The 16,157-nt window shown below is 47.5% G+C and overlaps 1 protein-coding gene across 5 annotated transcripts in view; it reads left to right on the top strand.

Moving 5' to 3' along the window:
- Positions 1-16,157, top strand: part of SLC35F3 (solute carrier family 35 member F3) — a 457,576-nt gene that overhangs the window by 275,283 nt on the left and 166,136 nt on the right. For all 5 annotated transcript variants that reach the window (XM_072823037.1, XM_072823035.1, XM_072823036.1 and 2 more), the window contains one exon: positions 8,276-8,600. In XM_072823037.1, coding sequence (XP_072679138.1) covers positions 8,276-8,600 — 325 coding nt within the window. The remainder of the gene's footprint in view (positions 1-8,275; positions 8,601-16,157) is intronic.

Here is a 16,157-nt window from a genome sequence, read left to right as displayed (position 1 = left end):
TATTAGAAGACCTCAGAGAGAAGCTGCAACTTCCAAGTACTGCCCAGGGCAGGCCTGAGTGTTTTCGTAGAAAAGCCTCCTGACCTGGGGATTAGCTGAGCGACATCAGCCTCAGTTGCTGCAGAAGGTAGAAGATAAAGCTTAGGATGAGGAGTTTCATATCTTAAGGCCGATACCACATTCATCCTCGTTGGAGCACATTTGTCCTGCCTGTGTCTGACCCTGCTGAGAAGTTGGTTCAGAAAACAGTGCTTCATTCTTCCAGATTAACTGAATAAGCATCCATGCCATCAGTTAAAATACGGCCCTGTTGTCCCCCTATCTGCCAGGGGAGAAGGCCCCAGGGCACTCCCCTTCCTTCCTGCAGAGCTGCAGTCTTCCTGGAAACGGTGGCTTTCCCTGTGAGCCCCACCAGCCTGAACCAGCCTGAACTCCAGTTCACACACAAGTCCAAGGAATCCTCTAACCCAGGAAGAACCTCAGCAATGGGGATTGGTGTGTATTTACCCGTGTTTGTGTGTGGGTCATTGGTAGCTCACAATATCACCAGTTTGTGAGTACCTGCTGTGCGTATGGAGGCACTGTGTCCCAGATGGCAAGGTTCCTGGGAGCTGCACAGGCCATGCCTGGCAGGGCACACAGATCAAAACTGGCGGAAACACACCCCTTGCTTCCCTCCCAAGGCAGACATCGACTTTTCCTTCCCCAAGGCACACACAGCTTTATTTAAAGCTTACCTGTAGCCAGTCATTTTCTCACATGTCACATTTGCCTGAGGCTGTGTACACGCCAGGATTGTCTTAAATCCGCTACATCAGGTGGCATTGTTTGGACACCTGGGGATTATTGGGGGACCTCCAAGGAAATGGGGAGTGGGGTGCAAATGCCTGTGGGATGTCTGAGATGTCATTACTGACATGGTAGTGATGGCAGGGGCAGCCGGCCACCACCCCACTCCACCCCCCAAAAAGCAGCTTTCATTCACCTCCCAATTCTGTATCCACACTCAGCAAATAATTCAGGTTTTTAAAAACAACTTGGCAGCTGCTGTGTGTTCTGTCTCTGCAAACTGCCTCCAGGACTCACTTTCCAACAAAGGCATAAGCAATGCATGGGAGGCACATACATGTGAGATAGTATCGAATATTTAAAATTTAATCATTGGTGTGGTTATTTCTCCTCCTAAAAGGTTATCGAAATAAGTACTATGTCATCTGCAGCTTGTTCCCACATCCTGCACAGTGGTGCTCACCGTCTGTGCCTCACACCCCTACAAGCACAGCACACACTGCTGGGACATCCCCAGGTAGTCTTCTTGGGCTTCCATAAGTAAGTACCACAGCCTGGGTGACTTAGATGGCAGACACTGATTTTTCTCAGTTCTGGAGGCTGGAAGCCCAAGATCAGGGTGTTAGCAAATTTGGTTTCTGGAGAGGTTCTCTGCCTGGCTCGTAGATAGCCACCCCTCACTCTGTCCTCATATGACCTTCCTTCCAGGAGAATGAGCTCTCTGCTCTCTCTTCTTTTAGGCCACGCCAAGTATCAGATCAGGGTCCCACCCTTAAACCTCATTTGACCTTAGCTACTTTCTTAGAGGCTCCATCTCCAAAATGCAGCCACACTAGGGGGTTGGGACTGCAGTGTATGAATTTGGTGGGGAGGACACAAATGTCCAGTTCCTAACAACCCCCCATTCCAGCATGGAAACTCGTGGCTCAGAATCCCACACGTTGTCAGACTCCTCCAAGTTTAAAAAACAGGGTCTGTCCTCTGGAAACCTGAGATCCATCTTTAGTGATCTGTACTTCTGAGTGGGGTGTTTGGCACCATGACCCTGAATCCACTTTTGTCCAGGAGAATAAGGATGCTTTCCCTTCCTGCTGATTCTTTGGAGTCAGACGTGCTTGGAATTGCATCTCAGCCACTCACTAAGCTGTGACCATGGAAAGTAACTGTCTGAGCCTCGGCTGTCCAATCCACAAAACAAGAATACTCCTACTGATCATAACATGATGACAGGTGAAAAAAGATCCATGAAATCTCCTTGCAGAGAGCAAGACATGTATACTGGGTATTTAACTGTCCCTTGTCCCTTTGCTTCCCTGTGCGTGCCCTCCCTTCCCCCCTTACTCAGGGTCAGCATCCAACTTTAATTACCTGTGTATTCTATGTTTTTCCTGTGCCCAGTGCTAGTCAGGAGCATGATCGGGGCCTCACCATGTCTGAATAATGGGAGTATTTTCAGACCCCGAATCCAGAATCCCAAACAGATGGTCTCACAAGTATAGGTGGGCATAATGGGTCAGGATATGAGAAATGGGGATTGCTTTGGGACATCCAGTGCCTGTAGTGGCCTATAGTGGATAGCTGCTTCTTCCCTCTTCTCCAAACCAACACAAACACACACACACACACACACACACAAAAAAAAAAAAAAAAAAACAGGGGCACCTGGGTAGCTCAGTGGTTGAGTGTCTGCCTTTGGCTCAGGGCGTGATCCCGAAGTCCTGGGATTGAGTCCCACATCAGGCTCCCCACAGGAATCTGCTTCTCCCCCTGCCTATGTCTCTGCGTCTCTCTGTGTGTCTCTAATGAATAAATAAATAAAATATTTTTAAAAAACAGTCATATGTAAATTCACTGAGCAAGTATTTAAAAAGTATATGAGCTAAACAAAACCAGAATTTTAGCATTTTTAGGAGATGAATTACACTTGCAAACGGCCATGAACCAAAGCTTTCTACTGGGCTCTTCATTTTACAAAAGCTACTTAGTTGGGTGGCCTGGTCCTGAACTGGTGTGTGCATCAGTGATCGATAAATGGGAAATGTAGGCCATCTTCCCTAGGCAGTCCAGGAAAAAACAAAAAGTAGGCTCTAGTTTCCAGAGCAGCTCTCCACCGGGTCCTGTTTGGACAAAGCTAGAGGCACTGAGCCTTCTTAGACATGGGCATGCAAGCAATATCATGTGTACTCAATGGAAAGTGTCAATAAATATTAGTTGGATAAGCAGCCCCGAAACATAACTAGTCCACTCAGGAGAAATGAAAACTTCAGTCATACCGAGAATGCTATAAAAACAGCATTCACTATGAATGCTATCAGTGAGCATTCCTAGCAGCATTATTCACAGTAGCTAAAGACAGGAAATGATATATATTCATCAACTGATGAATGAGAAGTGTCCATACAGTGAAGTACTACCCGGTCATGAAAAAGAATAAACAATTTTTACATGCTATGACATGAATGGACCCCAAAGACATTATAGCAGATGAAAGAAGCCAGATGCAAAAGTCTACATATTTATATGAAATATCCAGAATAAGCAAATCTGTAGAGGTAGCAGCTTTGTGGTTGTCTCGGGTTGGGAGTAGAGGTGGGTAGTGGCAGGTAGAGCAACAGGACTCACTTTGATGTGATGGAAATGTTCCAAGCATGGATAGTGGTGATCATTTCACAATTATCTCCTTTCTTCTGGGAGGCTGGGACTAGGCCAGCCAATGGGCCTTTGATCCCAGCTCTGAGTTCCTTACCCCTAGGAACCCAAGACATCACTTGGGCACTTTCTAAGTGCAAACTTCCCAGATGCCTTTTCAGAGAGTCACCAAGGACCTACTTATTCCTAGGGGACCTCAAAAAAAAGGTTAGTGTCTCTTGGGAGTTTGGAAGAGCCATTTTATGTGAACTTTAAGTTAAAAGTAAATGCTTTTCTAATTTTTCTTGCTTTCTCATTATAGAAATTGACTTTCACTAAACATTAAAAGCCCCTAATTCATTTTCTCAGGGAAAAGCAGTAGACAGCTCATGAGACAAAGGACTTGCCTTGGTCTCAGAATGAGTTGGTGGCTAAACCAGACCTCCAGCTCACCCATTATGCCCTAGAGTTTCCTCATCCTGAGCAGACACTGTCTCTAGTTGCTGCTGGTACTTGACCCAAGTGAATGCTTTCTAAATGCTGGTAGGAGACTAGCATTGAGTGTGATTTTGCAGGTGGTAGGGCTGATGAATGGTTTCAATGAGCGCAGAGCTCAAGATGGAAGTTCATGCATGGATACGGTTACATCTCACCATGCCATGGAGTACACATTGTGTACAAGAGAACATTTCTCTAGCACGTACACACCTTTTTCTAAAATGGCCAGTGGAAGCAACTCAGGCAACAGAATAGGGAAGACCCCCCCACCTGTCAGCCAGTGCTTCTGAATGAATTATGTGGCATAACCAAAAGGAGATGCTTGACTCCACCCTTACAGCTTATGTCTGTATGACCATTGAGCCACAGTGTATAATCTACTTTGCATCGTTCCCAGAACTGTTAGCTAAAGTGCAAGGTTAGAATGGAAGGCACAAGGTCATAAATAGAGGGGTAGTTAGTGGGAGGGAGTGTTGGGACAGTGAGGGTGACATAAATAGCATTCCTAGTGCTATAATAATGGCCAGAGGAGCTGGGGCAGGAAATAAGCGTGAGGCTAATTCAGCGGTGATTTCTTGGAGGCAATCTGGACTTCGTCTTTAAGCTGCTATACTAAAGGAGTGAAGTCAGATGCTGAGGAATCGCTTGACTTGCAATTCAAGATGGGAAGGAAAGTCAGCAAAAGTTTCCACCACTTGAAGATTTGAGAGGCTTTTGAGAAGGGGCACTGCCCCCCGACTTCACCCCCCGCTATAATTGCTCCTTTCTGAGACCCAAGCGTAAATTGGACAATGCATTGAAAATGACCCTGAGGATGGTGCATGATGTGGGACGCCTATGCTGCCTTTCAAATAGTGGAGAATCAGCACACCTGCAAACCAAATCTATTACATCACTCTATTCTTATTCCTTGACTCATTTTAGGTGTTTGTTATAGACACTAGGGCACATACTTCCTAAATAAAATAAGACATCCGAATTTTCTCCAGTCCTTTTGGCCAATCTGGCTGAATGAGCAAGGCAAGATCAGGTGTCCCAGTGGGGCAAGGCAACAGTGGCTCTCGGATCCCACTGCATCACTCGCTGCCCCTCAGCAGACCATGTATATTCCCGACTCTGAACTTTGCTTCCCTTTTTACTCAGAGTCTATTTTCAAGACCCAGGCCACCCTTCTGCTTCATCTGGTTTTTTTTTCACTGTTATCACAGCCCACACTGGTCATGCTTTGTTCAGGATTTCCATTACAGCCAAATCTGTTTTGCACATAATTGTTCTGTAATTCTTTCATAGGTCTGTTTTGTCACTCCCAGACAGACTGTAAGTTCCTGAAGAACAGTAATCATGCTTTATATTTATTTTATTGACTGCCTGGAGCTCTTGGCCCAGGGCAGATGCTTCATGGCGGTTTCCTAGCCAACTGAGATGTTCCTACGATATGTCACACTGTAGCCCTCTGAGACTTACAAAGCCCGTGCCTTGCATTCAGTTAAATGAATGCTGGATGAAATAAAATACGATCCCAGTTTTGCTGTGTGTGTGTGTGTGTGTGTGTCTGTGTGTGTGTGTGTTACAAAGACACAAAAGACTAGGGAAAATGCAGCAAAATCTCAGTAGTATTATCTTTGGGATACTCAGATTAGTATGTATTCCTTATTATTTATGCTTTTCAGTACTTTTGTAAATAAAGAATATTTTTAGTTTATGTGAAGTAGATCCACTCTATCAGAAGTATTAGGAATGAATGAGGTAATGAAGTTGGTAAATAGTTATTATTATCATAATAAGCTCTGTACAGTGAAGTGAAAAACTTGCAATGAATTCAGTTTGGATGCCTAGGATTCTTTGTGGGTCTATTCCAGTGTTTCCCAAAGTGTGTTCCAAGGAACACCATTCCTACCACAGGTGTTACATTTAAATAGTATGGAAAATAGGGGCGCCAGGGTGGCTCAGTTGGTTAGGAGGCCAACTCTTAATTTGAGCTCAGGTCATGATCTCAGGGTTGTGAGTGCCACGTCAGACTCTGTGCCCATCACGGAGTTTGCTTGAGATTCTTTCCCTCTCCCTCTGCTCTTCCCCTGACTCATGAGCACACACTCTCTGTCTCTCAAATAAATATTTAAAAATAATATGGGAAACACACATTCTGTAGCTGTGGAAATTCACAATGTCCATTAACCCTGCTATTCCTAAAGCAAAAGAACCTGGCTCTGATCTACATAGAGTTTTCCAAACTTTTCTGATCATAGAATCTTTTTTCTTATAGTGCCTGTTAACATGTTGGGAAAGCATTGTTCTACCTGATTTTTAAAGAATAGCATATATTTTTAGTTTTGAATGTCTTTATATTGTTTGTGTATTATTAATTTTCCCTTGGTTAAATGATTCAAAAGGATGACAAAGTTAAAAGTATAACTTCTTTATTCCAAATCTATCACAGTATCACGTGATTTGGTGACTTTTTCTGTCATCATAACAGTACACAACATCTGTCATCGCTTAATGCTTTAAGTTTTAAAACTATATCTACCACTAAATGAAAAAAAAAAACAAGCCACAAGTCTGAATTTACTCACCCTCCTCCAGAGTCCATCTTCAGTAGGAAGTTACCCGTGTGAAACTGTATTTTATTTTTCCACAGATTTTTCATCATCTCCATAATCATCTTTTCCATATGTTTTTGGTAGTGGTAATGATAGTTGAGAGATTACCCCCAGCACTGCTGGGAAATTATCCCAGTAATAAAATGTCGCAGGGCTAACCCACAATGTCAGGTAATACAGTGTATAAATTGAAATGTGTGGCTTCTATCTGAAATTAAATGTGCCTGAAGTTGTGGGGATTCACTGGGAATGAAGACAAGACATCCTAGTGGGAGGACGTAATGCAGAAGGATGGGAATCTGCTTTGCTTTTGCCCTTCTATGGTTCTCCTGTCCTCCAGTCCATGACAGAAACGTACAACTTGCTGGAAGCTTGGAAGGCACTTAGACATTTGATTTTCCAGATGCTTTCTGGCTATCATATATACTCACATGAGAAGTAAGAGGAAGAGGGAAGTTAAACATTAAAAAAGCAGGTAAGGAAGCACAATATAGGTAGTGTCAAGTAGGATTTGGGCTAGTAAGGACATGATCTCCCCTTGACTAGCCATGTGAGGCTTGGGCTAAAACAGGTACAGCTGGGCTGGCAATTCATAATAGGATTAGCTAACACCTGTATAATAGGCTACTCTAAGGATTGTACCTCATGGAATTATTTTGTTTTAGAAAGTATGATATACAAAGCTCAGTTTAATGTCAAACAAAATATAAAGAGTATGTTTGACCCCAGTATATTTTACACCATCCCCCGTACCCCTGTGGTGGAGACAGCCTGTTAGCACTAGGTGCCCCTGTTTAGCCCAGTGCCAGGGCAAGTGCATGATCTCCTGGAAATTTATGTCTGTCCCTGGTTACACCCTATGCAAGTTTCAGTTCTGTTTAAATTTCCAACTGACTGACATGCACACACAATCATGAATGAAAACCAAACAGTGGAAAATAACATCTCACCTCCTCATGGTCTGTGGGAACAGCACTGCCGCAGAGCCCCACCGCGGGCTGCTGCCTGGTTTCCAGAAGTCACATGGCTTGGAGTGGAGTGTCTGAGGCCTTCCGCAGCACCCGCTGCCAGAGGCTGTGGTTTTTAAGTAACACTTGGAAGTAGCACTGAAGGCCATCAGCAGGAAGATGAAACAAATAAAGGGATAAGAGAGGAAAGTCTGTTTTGGCTATGCACGCAAAATAAGATGAGCTTCTTCACTCTTGGACCTTTAAGTAACAGGCAGGAGGAGCTTCTTTCAGTGTCCTGGGAGCTTTTAGAGGTCAGGGCCTAGGACCTTCTCCTGCAGGAATCCCCAGCTCCCGGGATGCCTGGTGCCTTACAGCACAGCAGGACATGTGAGCTGACACAGACCAGAGTGAAAATATTTCAGCCTGTGTGTGCTGGAGAAGCATTTCCTGAACACAAGTGTGTACGTAGATCACCTGTTGAAATGTAGCTTTGGCCTCTGCACTTCTGGAGTGAGGCCTGGGATGCTCTGTCTCCAGCAAGCTGGGGGGTGGCTGCTGATGCTACTAGCCCATGGACCACACTTTGAAGGTCAAGATCCTGGAGGATAACAAAACCAGCGAAATGTCTTCTGTTTAAGTTTGATTTCAGAAAGCTGCCTCCATAACCCCTCATCCCCTCCCTGGGGTGGCAGGCCATGATCCTGGCAGTGTGCTCAGGTGCCTTCTGGCTCCTGCTCACCCTTTGGTCTGGGTCACCAAGGAGAACGTGTGGCGCCCCCCCTGGTTAACCAACCCCTTCTTTTCCCCCAGGGGAGGAGCGCCCCCGGGACTCCCCGGGCCCGGCGGAGGCCCAGGCGCCGGCTGGGGCAGAGGCCGGCGGGAGGACGAGCCACCCCTGCTGGAGATGCTCCCGGGCGCAGCTCAAGAAGATGTTCTGGGGTGTGGCGGTGGTGCTGTGCGTGTGCTCCTCCTGGGCAGGCTCCACGCAGCTCGCCAAGCTGACCTTCAGGAAGTTCGATGCTCCCTTCACCCTGACATGGTTTGCCACCAACTGGAATGTTTTATTCTTCCCGTTGTACTACGTGGGGCACATCTGCAAGTCCACAGAGAAGCAGTCTGTGAAGCAGAGATACAGGTAGGCACCTTCCAGATGGGAGGCCCTGCTCTGGGCTGCTCTCCTGAGCACTGGTGCTGCTGTGCTGTCCTGGCAGCTGGTGCTCTGTCGGGTCGGTGGGAGCAGTGGTGAGAGTTCACAGTGTCACTTGCTGTCTGAGTGGGGCAAGGATCAGGATTCTCCCCCAAACCCAGGATTCTCCCCTGCTTCCTATGTCTTCTGCCCTAGGAACTCCTTTATATGAAACAAAAGGCAGCATTTTTTAGAGAAAGGCTGTGATAGGTTCCCAGAAAGTGTAGAACTGGAACAATTCTGTCCCAGGAGTAGCTCTGTTACCACTCCTCAGGCTGGGGTGAGCAAAGTGAGCCCATGGAGCCGGGTGATGTGGCTGCTTCCTGCAGCTTACCTTCCCTCATGGAAATGTTCACTGCAAAGAGTGGATTGCTCATTTTCTTTCCAACCCAAGACATTGCCTCCTTTCGTTATGCGATTGCATGGGTCTGATTATCTGGCAGTGTGGTTCTCAAAATCAAAGCAGCATCTGAACTTTGTTGACAGCACTTTCTCAGATGGAGTCTATTGGTGTGACCTTCCTTTCACAGAGAAGCCAGAAATCCTGACAAACCTCTTCAGAAGTCAAATCATTGGTGTTGACTTTGAGTCCTTACCTTACACCAGTTGCAGGATCTCATGGTTGCCCTAATTGGGGGGCCCTCTGTGGATTGTGTCAAGGGTTTCCTGCTGCCCCAAATTGGATCTACTCAGAAAAGAAAAAGGAAAGAATGCTGGCCAATGTGACTCAGTGGGCCCTGGGAACTTAGCTTTGGTCAGCCCTGGTGGTGGGGAAAAGATTTGAAAGTTGAAAGCTTCTCACTCCTTCCCCACTGCCTTTTCTCCCACTTCACCCCACCTCACCAGACACATGCCCCATAAAACCACCATGTCCCCCGTACCATCTGCTTTAAGCTTCAGCCCTATTCTGGAAATGAGTAGAAGTCACAAGATAAATGAAACATCACAGGTCCAAGGAGCAAAGAGTTTGGGGGAACAGAGGTCTAGACTCTGCTCGGGATCTGTCTGTGGCAATCTACCATTAGATGTCACTGTAAAGTTACAGGTGGAAGTGTGAGGTGCCCAACTTTTTTCACGGTTCAGACGGAACTTGGATTGGCTCCTTTGGAAGAACAAGTTGTAAGTCAGACTGCTGATTATAGAGGAAGGGGCTCTGAGGAAGTATGGACTGAGTCATGAGGCAGCCTCACCCATCCCCTTAGTGGAAAAGACTCCGAGCAATGTCTGGGAACAAGACCTGGTGCAGGAGCAAAGATCCTGGAGCCCAGACCTGGGGCCCAGGCCTGGGGTGTTCTCAGGATTGAATTAAACCAGTGGCTCCCAGGACCAGCCAGAAATTACTAAAGAGGCACTTAATGCACCTCTCCTGAAGAGCAGCCAAGAGCCAACTGAAGCAGATTTAGAAATGTTGATAAGGCCCATGATTGTCCCCAAGGCAAGAGGAACATTAACGGTCCACTTTTGGTCACAGACAAGAACAGATCCTCAGTAATCGGATGTATTTAACAGCCGTGGAGCTCTGAGCATAGTTTGTAATTAGGAGTTTGCCTTTCTTTAAACCGACTAGAATATTGAGCTCCTTCCTCTTAACAATAAGCTGAAAGTGAGCCTAGGTGCCCTTTCTTGAGGGAGAATCACTGGCTGAGAAGATGACATGTTTTTCCTTGCCCCCTTCTCCCCTGCACACTGAAACAAGGGCTCCCCTAAGGGTAGCACTGGTGGCCATCTGGGACCCATGTCTTCCACATGACGTGGCTCACCTACCTCTGGACAACGCATGCACTGTCGGCCCCTGGGGCAGGCCCTGAATCCCTTAACCGACTGCCAAGAACAACCCAGAAGGAACCATGCTTGGTGGTGGTTAAAAAGTCCAGGTAGGAAAATAAAGAGGTCACTGAAGTGGAATTAGTTCAACACAGACGTCGGTCACCACCACGTCAGCTCACTGGCTCCCGGTAGACAGTGTCTGGGAAGGATCATGAAAAGGTTATGAGGCTAAGTGGGCTGGAGGGCAGGGGAGGGCAGGGCCGGTAATCACAACAGGGTCAGGGAAGCCAGCTGAAACCCTGCCCATTTCTACAATAAAGCTTAGCTCCACCTCTTAAAAAAAAAATCTTTCTTAAAACCTTTTTAAAAATCAGCTCTAAGCAGAGCTGCTCATTTACCACTGAGTTACTGGGTAGCTGGTCAAGCCCAGCACACCGCTGGAGGGGCACAGGAAGATTCTTTCTCAGGAAAGGGAGAAAGAATGAACATCACTGACTTCACTGAAGAGGTCATAACTCTGTCACAATCACATTGGGAGTCCCCTAAACAGACTCAGGGATTCTCAGAAGTCAAGGAAAACCAAAATTACATCTCCCATTTTTGTGCTTTTATCAGAATTAGTGCCAGCAAAGGAAAGATCTAGAATCAACTGAGGAGACCTGTCTGTCTGCAATTTTTCAGCAGGAATCTGGGCAGGAAAGGGCAAAGGTCTCTTTCTTAAAGAGAGGGAGGCAGTGAAAGGAGCTCTTCAGGCTCTTGGGAAGCAATCAGATGGGAGTTTCTTTTCCCCAAGGCCTGTGCTGCTAGGCTTCTTCCCCAGTGTGATGCTAGAAGAGTCAGCCAGAGCACAGAGGAAGGCATACATTGCCGGGCACAGAGCTCCTGAAACCCAGCCAGCTCACGTGGGATCTTGCTGAAAGGTGGATGCTGACGTGGTAGGTCTGCATGGATCTGAGATTCTGTTTTCCTAAGGAACTTCCAGGGGTATTGGTGCTGCTGGACCACGGGCCACACTTTGACTTGAACAGCCTGGTGTTGTGAGTCTTAGCTACAGGCTTTTAAATGCTGCCAATCTGACCAAATGGAGGAACCAAGATTCATGGTACCACGTAGAACTGATGAGTGACTCACTTTGGGGTCCTGGAGATGTTTGAGCCCTGGTCGTGTGCCACTTTCGAGGGAGGAGAGGCTCCCCCGGCAATTGTTTAAGCTCTGGGAGCCTCAAATGCTCATTTGTAAACGGAAGCTGATGACACATGCACCATCCTGCACAAAAGATTGTTGCGTGATTAAATGAGACACTGTATATGCAAGTGCCCTATAAACTGAGATGCCATTAAAATGTTAGGAACTGTCACTGTCCTGTGCTGTCCTCTGTGGGTTACATCCAAGGATGTAGCCCCTGCTTCATTTAGCGACTGCTTCGTGATCTATTTACATGACAGGAGTGGGTCTTAGAGCAAGGGCTAACTCAGCAGTGTCATGCAGGTGTTATTGTAAGCCTTGGGGAAATTAGCTCTAGGCCCTGCTAGCTGCACAGGGCATCCTAGAACTGACCCCAGCTTCTCATGCTCAGGCACTGTCATCAGGAATTAAGAGTGTGAATGCGAAAACCCCCCAGCCCAACCATCGTGGGTTTTCAGTCTCATGGCTGTGGTCCCCTGTTGCCTGCTGACAGCGGGCCACGTGAATGCACCAAGGAAACAGCAGTGCCAGGGATCCAGATAGGCTCTGGCCATGAAGATGCATGTGGGTGTTATAGATACTGCAGACGTAATCAGAAGAGGGGTCCCAGGAGTCTCCTACTGAGCTGGGCACCTGGCGGGGAGGCTGCATGAGGTCCGTGCTCTCGAGGGGTATGGCTTGCCATGACAAGAGGACAGCTGCTCAGGTCCCAGGGGCTGCCACAAGCAGCAGAGAGCAGCCAGAGCAGATCTGGGGCTCCTGCACGCTTGTCAGGTCTTCCAGGAATTTCTACCGGTAGTGACCTCTTTTCATGAGCAAACGCTAGAGCCTTCTGCTGTCATGCAGCTGCCAAGAAAGCAAATGATACAGTGGTGATAGATGTTTTTCTCTGCCTTCCATAGTTTCAGGCTACTGTAAGCTAGCCAACTGATTCCGTTTCAGAAACACTGAGAAACATTCTGAGCCCAGAAGGGGGAAAGGGCAGTTTTGATGCCATGCCTTTCATCTCAAATTCTACCAGGGCCCAGTGTGTATGTAGCTGCACAGACGTAATGCAGGAACCGTGTGTGGTCTCACAGCTCTGATATCCAAGGTCTAGGAAGCAAAGTGGAGCAGTGGTCCTTGCATTCTGGAAGTGGCACTGCATGTCTTCTCTGGGTGAGGCATCAGGGACACACAGTGATAAATGGGCGCCCGGTGTGGGAGTCAGACAGGCAAACAAGGCTGGGGGGGCTATGAGCAGGGGAGCAGAGAAAAGGGGAGAAGCCAGGTGTGTGGGGCCCGGGCCCGGGTGGGAAGGCTTCTTCAAGCAGACAACTGAGGAATAACCTCCCTAAAGAGAAACAGATGGTACTGGACCCTGGGCAGACAGAGTAGCACGAGGAAGCAGAGGCTGCAGAGAGCATGTGAGGGAGGGAGCTCGACTTGGCTGTGGGAGGTAAGTGGGGTGGGGGAAGTTGGGCAGGAGCAGCCCCTGGTGACCCTCCCACACCTTGCAGAGAGGTTTGAATGCTGGCATGAATACTGGTGGGGGGAAGGGTGCATGGAAGGGTTCTAGGTCCAACAGAGAAGCCATCGGATGGAATCTAGAAATACCAGCAGTGATGTGCTGCAGAACATGGAGTGGAACACAAGGCTGCAGGCCGGTGCAATTGAACAGACTCGTTGACACTTCTCACCATAGGAGCACAACTGAGTGGGACAGAGACCCACATGGAAACCAGGCGAGCTGTAGGGAGGAGGCAAGTGGGAGGGTGGGCAGCCAGTGGCTGCAGCGTGGGTGCGTGGACAGGGCAGGGTGGATGGGAGAGCTATAGTCAGATAGTGGCCCAGACCCGAAGGGCTTTGGGTGCTGCTGGATCAAGGGCTTTGTGCCCTAAGCAGAGGGATCCTTGGGGATGTTTTGAGTAGAGGACAGATAGCATCAGAGCTGCTTTGAAAAAGCTTCAAATGCTTATTCCACAACTGGTTACGGAGTATGCCCCATTTCACATCAACAGTACACTGACTCTCGTGTTTTCATTTTTTATTTCTTTGTAGGATTCTTTTAGGGATGGGGAGAGAGAACCCAGTTCCTGAGAGAGGCCAAGATTTTGAGTATAAATCTTGAAGTATTGCAAAGCCAGATCTCTTGCTTTGGATGGTCACTTCTTCAGCCTAAAGCAAACCTTTATGTTGGTGAAAAGCATTTCAGTGATCATTTTCTTGCCAAACTCAGGCATTCTGAAAACGGGGGAAATCTTCTTTCCAGGAAACTTTGGCACATGTTTGTGGGCCCAATGTGAATGCTAAGGCATCATCATGGCAGCCCTAATTAACAATGCCCCAGCACATTTCTGGCCTTCCTGGTGCCATAGGGCCTTCCATCTGATGGGAGCTGGTGGGCCTCTCTGCTTGCCCTTTCTTACCCTGAGCCCCAGACATGCTCTGGCCTGTTCTCCCGTCACCAGCTCTCTAAAGGGTGGAATCATGGCAGGAGGGGACTTCCACTCTAGGAGGTTGTGGCTATGCCTTCGGTCATTCTACAAAATCGGCCAAGTTTCTAGGTGCTACAGATACCACAGTGACCAAAACAAGTGAAAATCCCTGCCTTTGTGGAGCTTACATTTTAGTGGGGAAGCAAACAATAAGTAAAATAATGATAGGTCACGTAAAGCAAGGCTGGAGGTGCTGAGTGGGGAAGTGATGGTGTCAGGCTGGGGACGCCTTTGTCTGTTGAAGGGACCTGTGGTTACCCCCAGCATCTCCCCACAACACCCAGATCCAAATGCCTGGGTTAGCCCTGCTTACCCACTGGCTTGTTCATTCTTAATTCCTACAAGCATTAATCAACAAGCTTCACCAACTGCCTGCTCTGACCCTGCACCATGGGGCACAGGGGAACGGAAGTTCCAAGCACGTTCTTGCCCTTGAATTGCTCATAACCCAGTGGGTGAAGCTACCTTTGTACCCCTGTATACAGGGGCAAGGAGGCCTCCACTGGGACTCAGGAGCCCTGGTTAAGCCACCAGCTCAGAGGGCCTGAGGGAAGGAGGGAGGGGCAAACTGTCCTGTGCTCAGCACATCCCTCTGCCTTCACCCTTCCTCCTGGCAGTCTTGTTTCCTGTCTTATTTTCAAGAATCGTCAACCCCAAAACAGCGATATGTCCAGAGCCTTACAGTTGATATTTGATGTTTTGTTGTTTGTTTTTGTAAATGGTTTAGAAAAAAAATGGGCAAAATTGGGAAACTTTAGTTTTTAATTGGCCTGTGTCTTCCAGTTGGTGACAAATAATGGCAATGGCATATAACCATTTTTATGCCAGGAGACTTTGATCAGGCTTGCTGCTGAGGAAGTGCACCTTCTCCTTAACCCCCCCCCATACAACACATGCACACATGTACATACACACACATACACACATGCTCACACACCATCACTCACGTCACACACGTGCACACATAGCTGTCTGAGCACACAGGCAATGGTCCAGGTCTAAATGGGAAATCATAATGGATCCTAGTGTCAGCAAAAGAAGAAATGAGATGGATGTAGCTGATTTAGATGTAGATTGTCTCTGCCTGTTTTAAAATATCATTTCAAATATTCAAGGATATATTAGTGGAGAAACAAACACAGAGCATTGTCCTCATGACCCAGATGTTGACGCCCTCCTGTTTTTCCACCAGGTCTCCCGGCTCTACAAGGTCCAGCCCTGTGTCCTATTATCACGGTGTGCATAGTTTAGCTGATTTGCTTCTCCTTACATATGATCCCCACCTCACTGATGCATCTCAGCTAGACAGCTGCTGGCTACATCCCAGGGAAATGCAGTGACAGCCAGGGTCTCCCATACATGAGTCCAGAATATACCACAAGTGATTCTTCAGCTCTCACTGAGGCAAGAAGGAAATATCATATTAGCTCCTAGTCTCCTCTGTTCCCGTGTACTCCAGCTCCCATTCTTCCCCTGGTTATCTGAGGTCTTTGTTAATCCCTGAAAGGATATCAAGGATTTGTCATTGAAGTTCAGCAGTTTATGGAGAGTATGCAATTGTGTCTTGTCCTTTCAGTACAGGATGAATTCAGCTGTAACAATGTTATGCTTTCCCAAGTGGCTTCATGGAAGTTTTGTAAAAGGTCAGATCCAAAGCTCATGCTTGTGGGATTTGAAGAATAGCAGCCATTTAAGTATGTGCCATGTCAGTGTGATTATGACTCTTTGGCGGGTCCAGAAGCCCTAGGCTAGACTCATCAACAAGAGATAAAGTAAAATTGTCAGCACAAAATGCCACGGCCCTTGTGAACATTTGCAAAATCTGTGTTGCACAGCAGGTGTAGAGCAAGGAGGGGTGGCTTTCCAGAGTGAGAATCCTGCAGCCAGTGGCTCTTGTGGAGCAGTTAACACTGGCACAAGTCAGACGATGGAGAAGAGCCCCTGTGCATGGAGGCAGGAAGGTTCAGAGGGGCATGTGAAGTGGGTAAGGGCTGCCGAAGGGTGCATGCAGCTGATGTGTATGGGAGACATAGACCCCACCCCATCCTACCCAGGTAGTGTTGAGCCATTTCTTACT

The sequence above is a fragment of the Canis lupus genome, chromosome 4 (genome assembly GCF_048164855.1).
Source record: "Canis lupus baileyi chromosome 4, mCanLup2.hap1, whole genome shotgun sequence".
Taxonomy (NCBI): domain Eukaryota; kingdom Metazoa; phylum Chordata; class Mammalia; order Carnivora; family Canidae; genus Canis; species Canis lupus.
The sequence above is the reverse complement of the archived record's forward strand: the minus strand, read 5'-3'. Positions and strand labels throughout refer to the sequence as shown.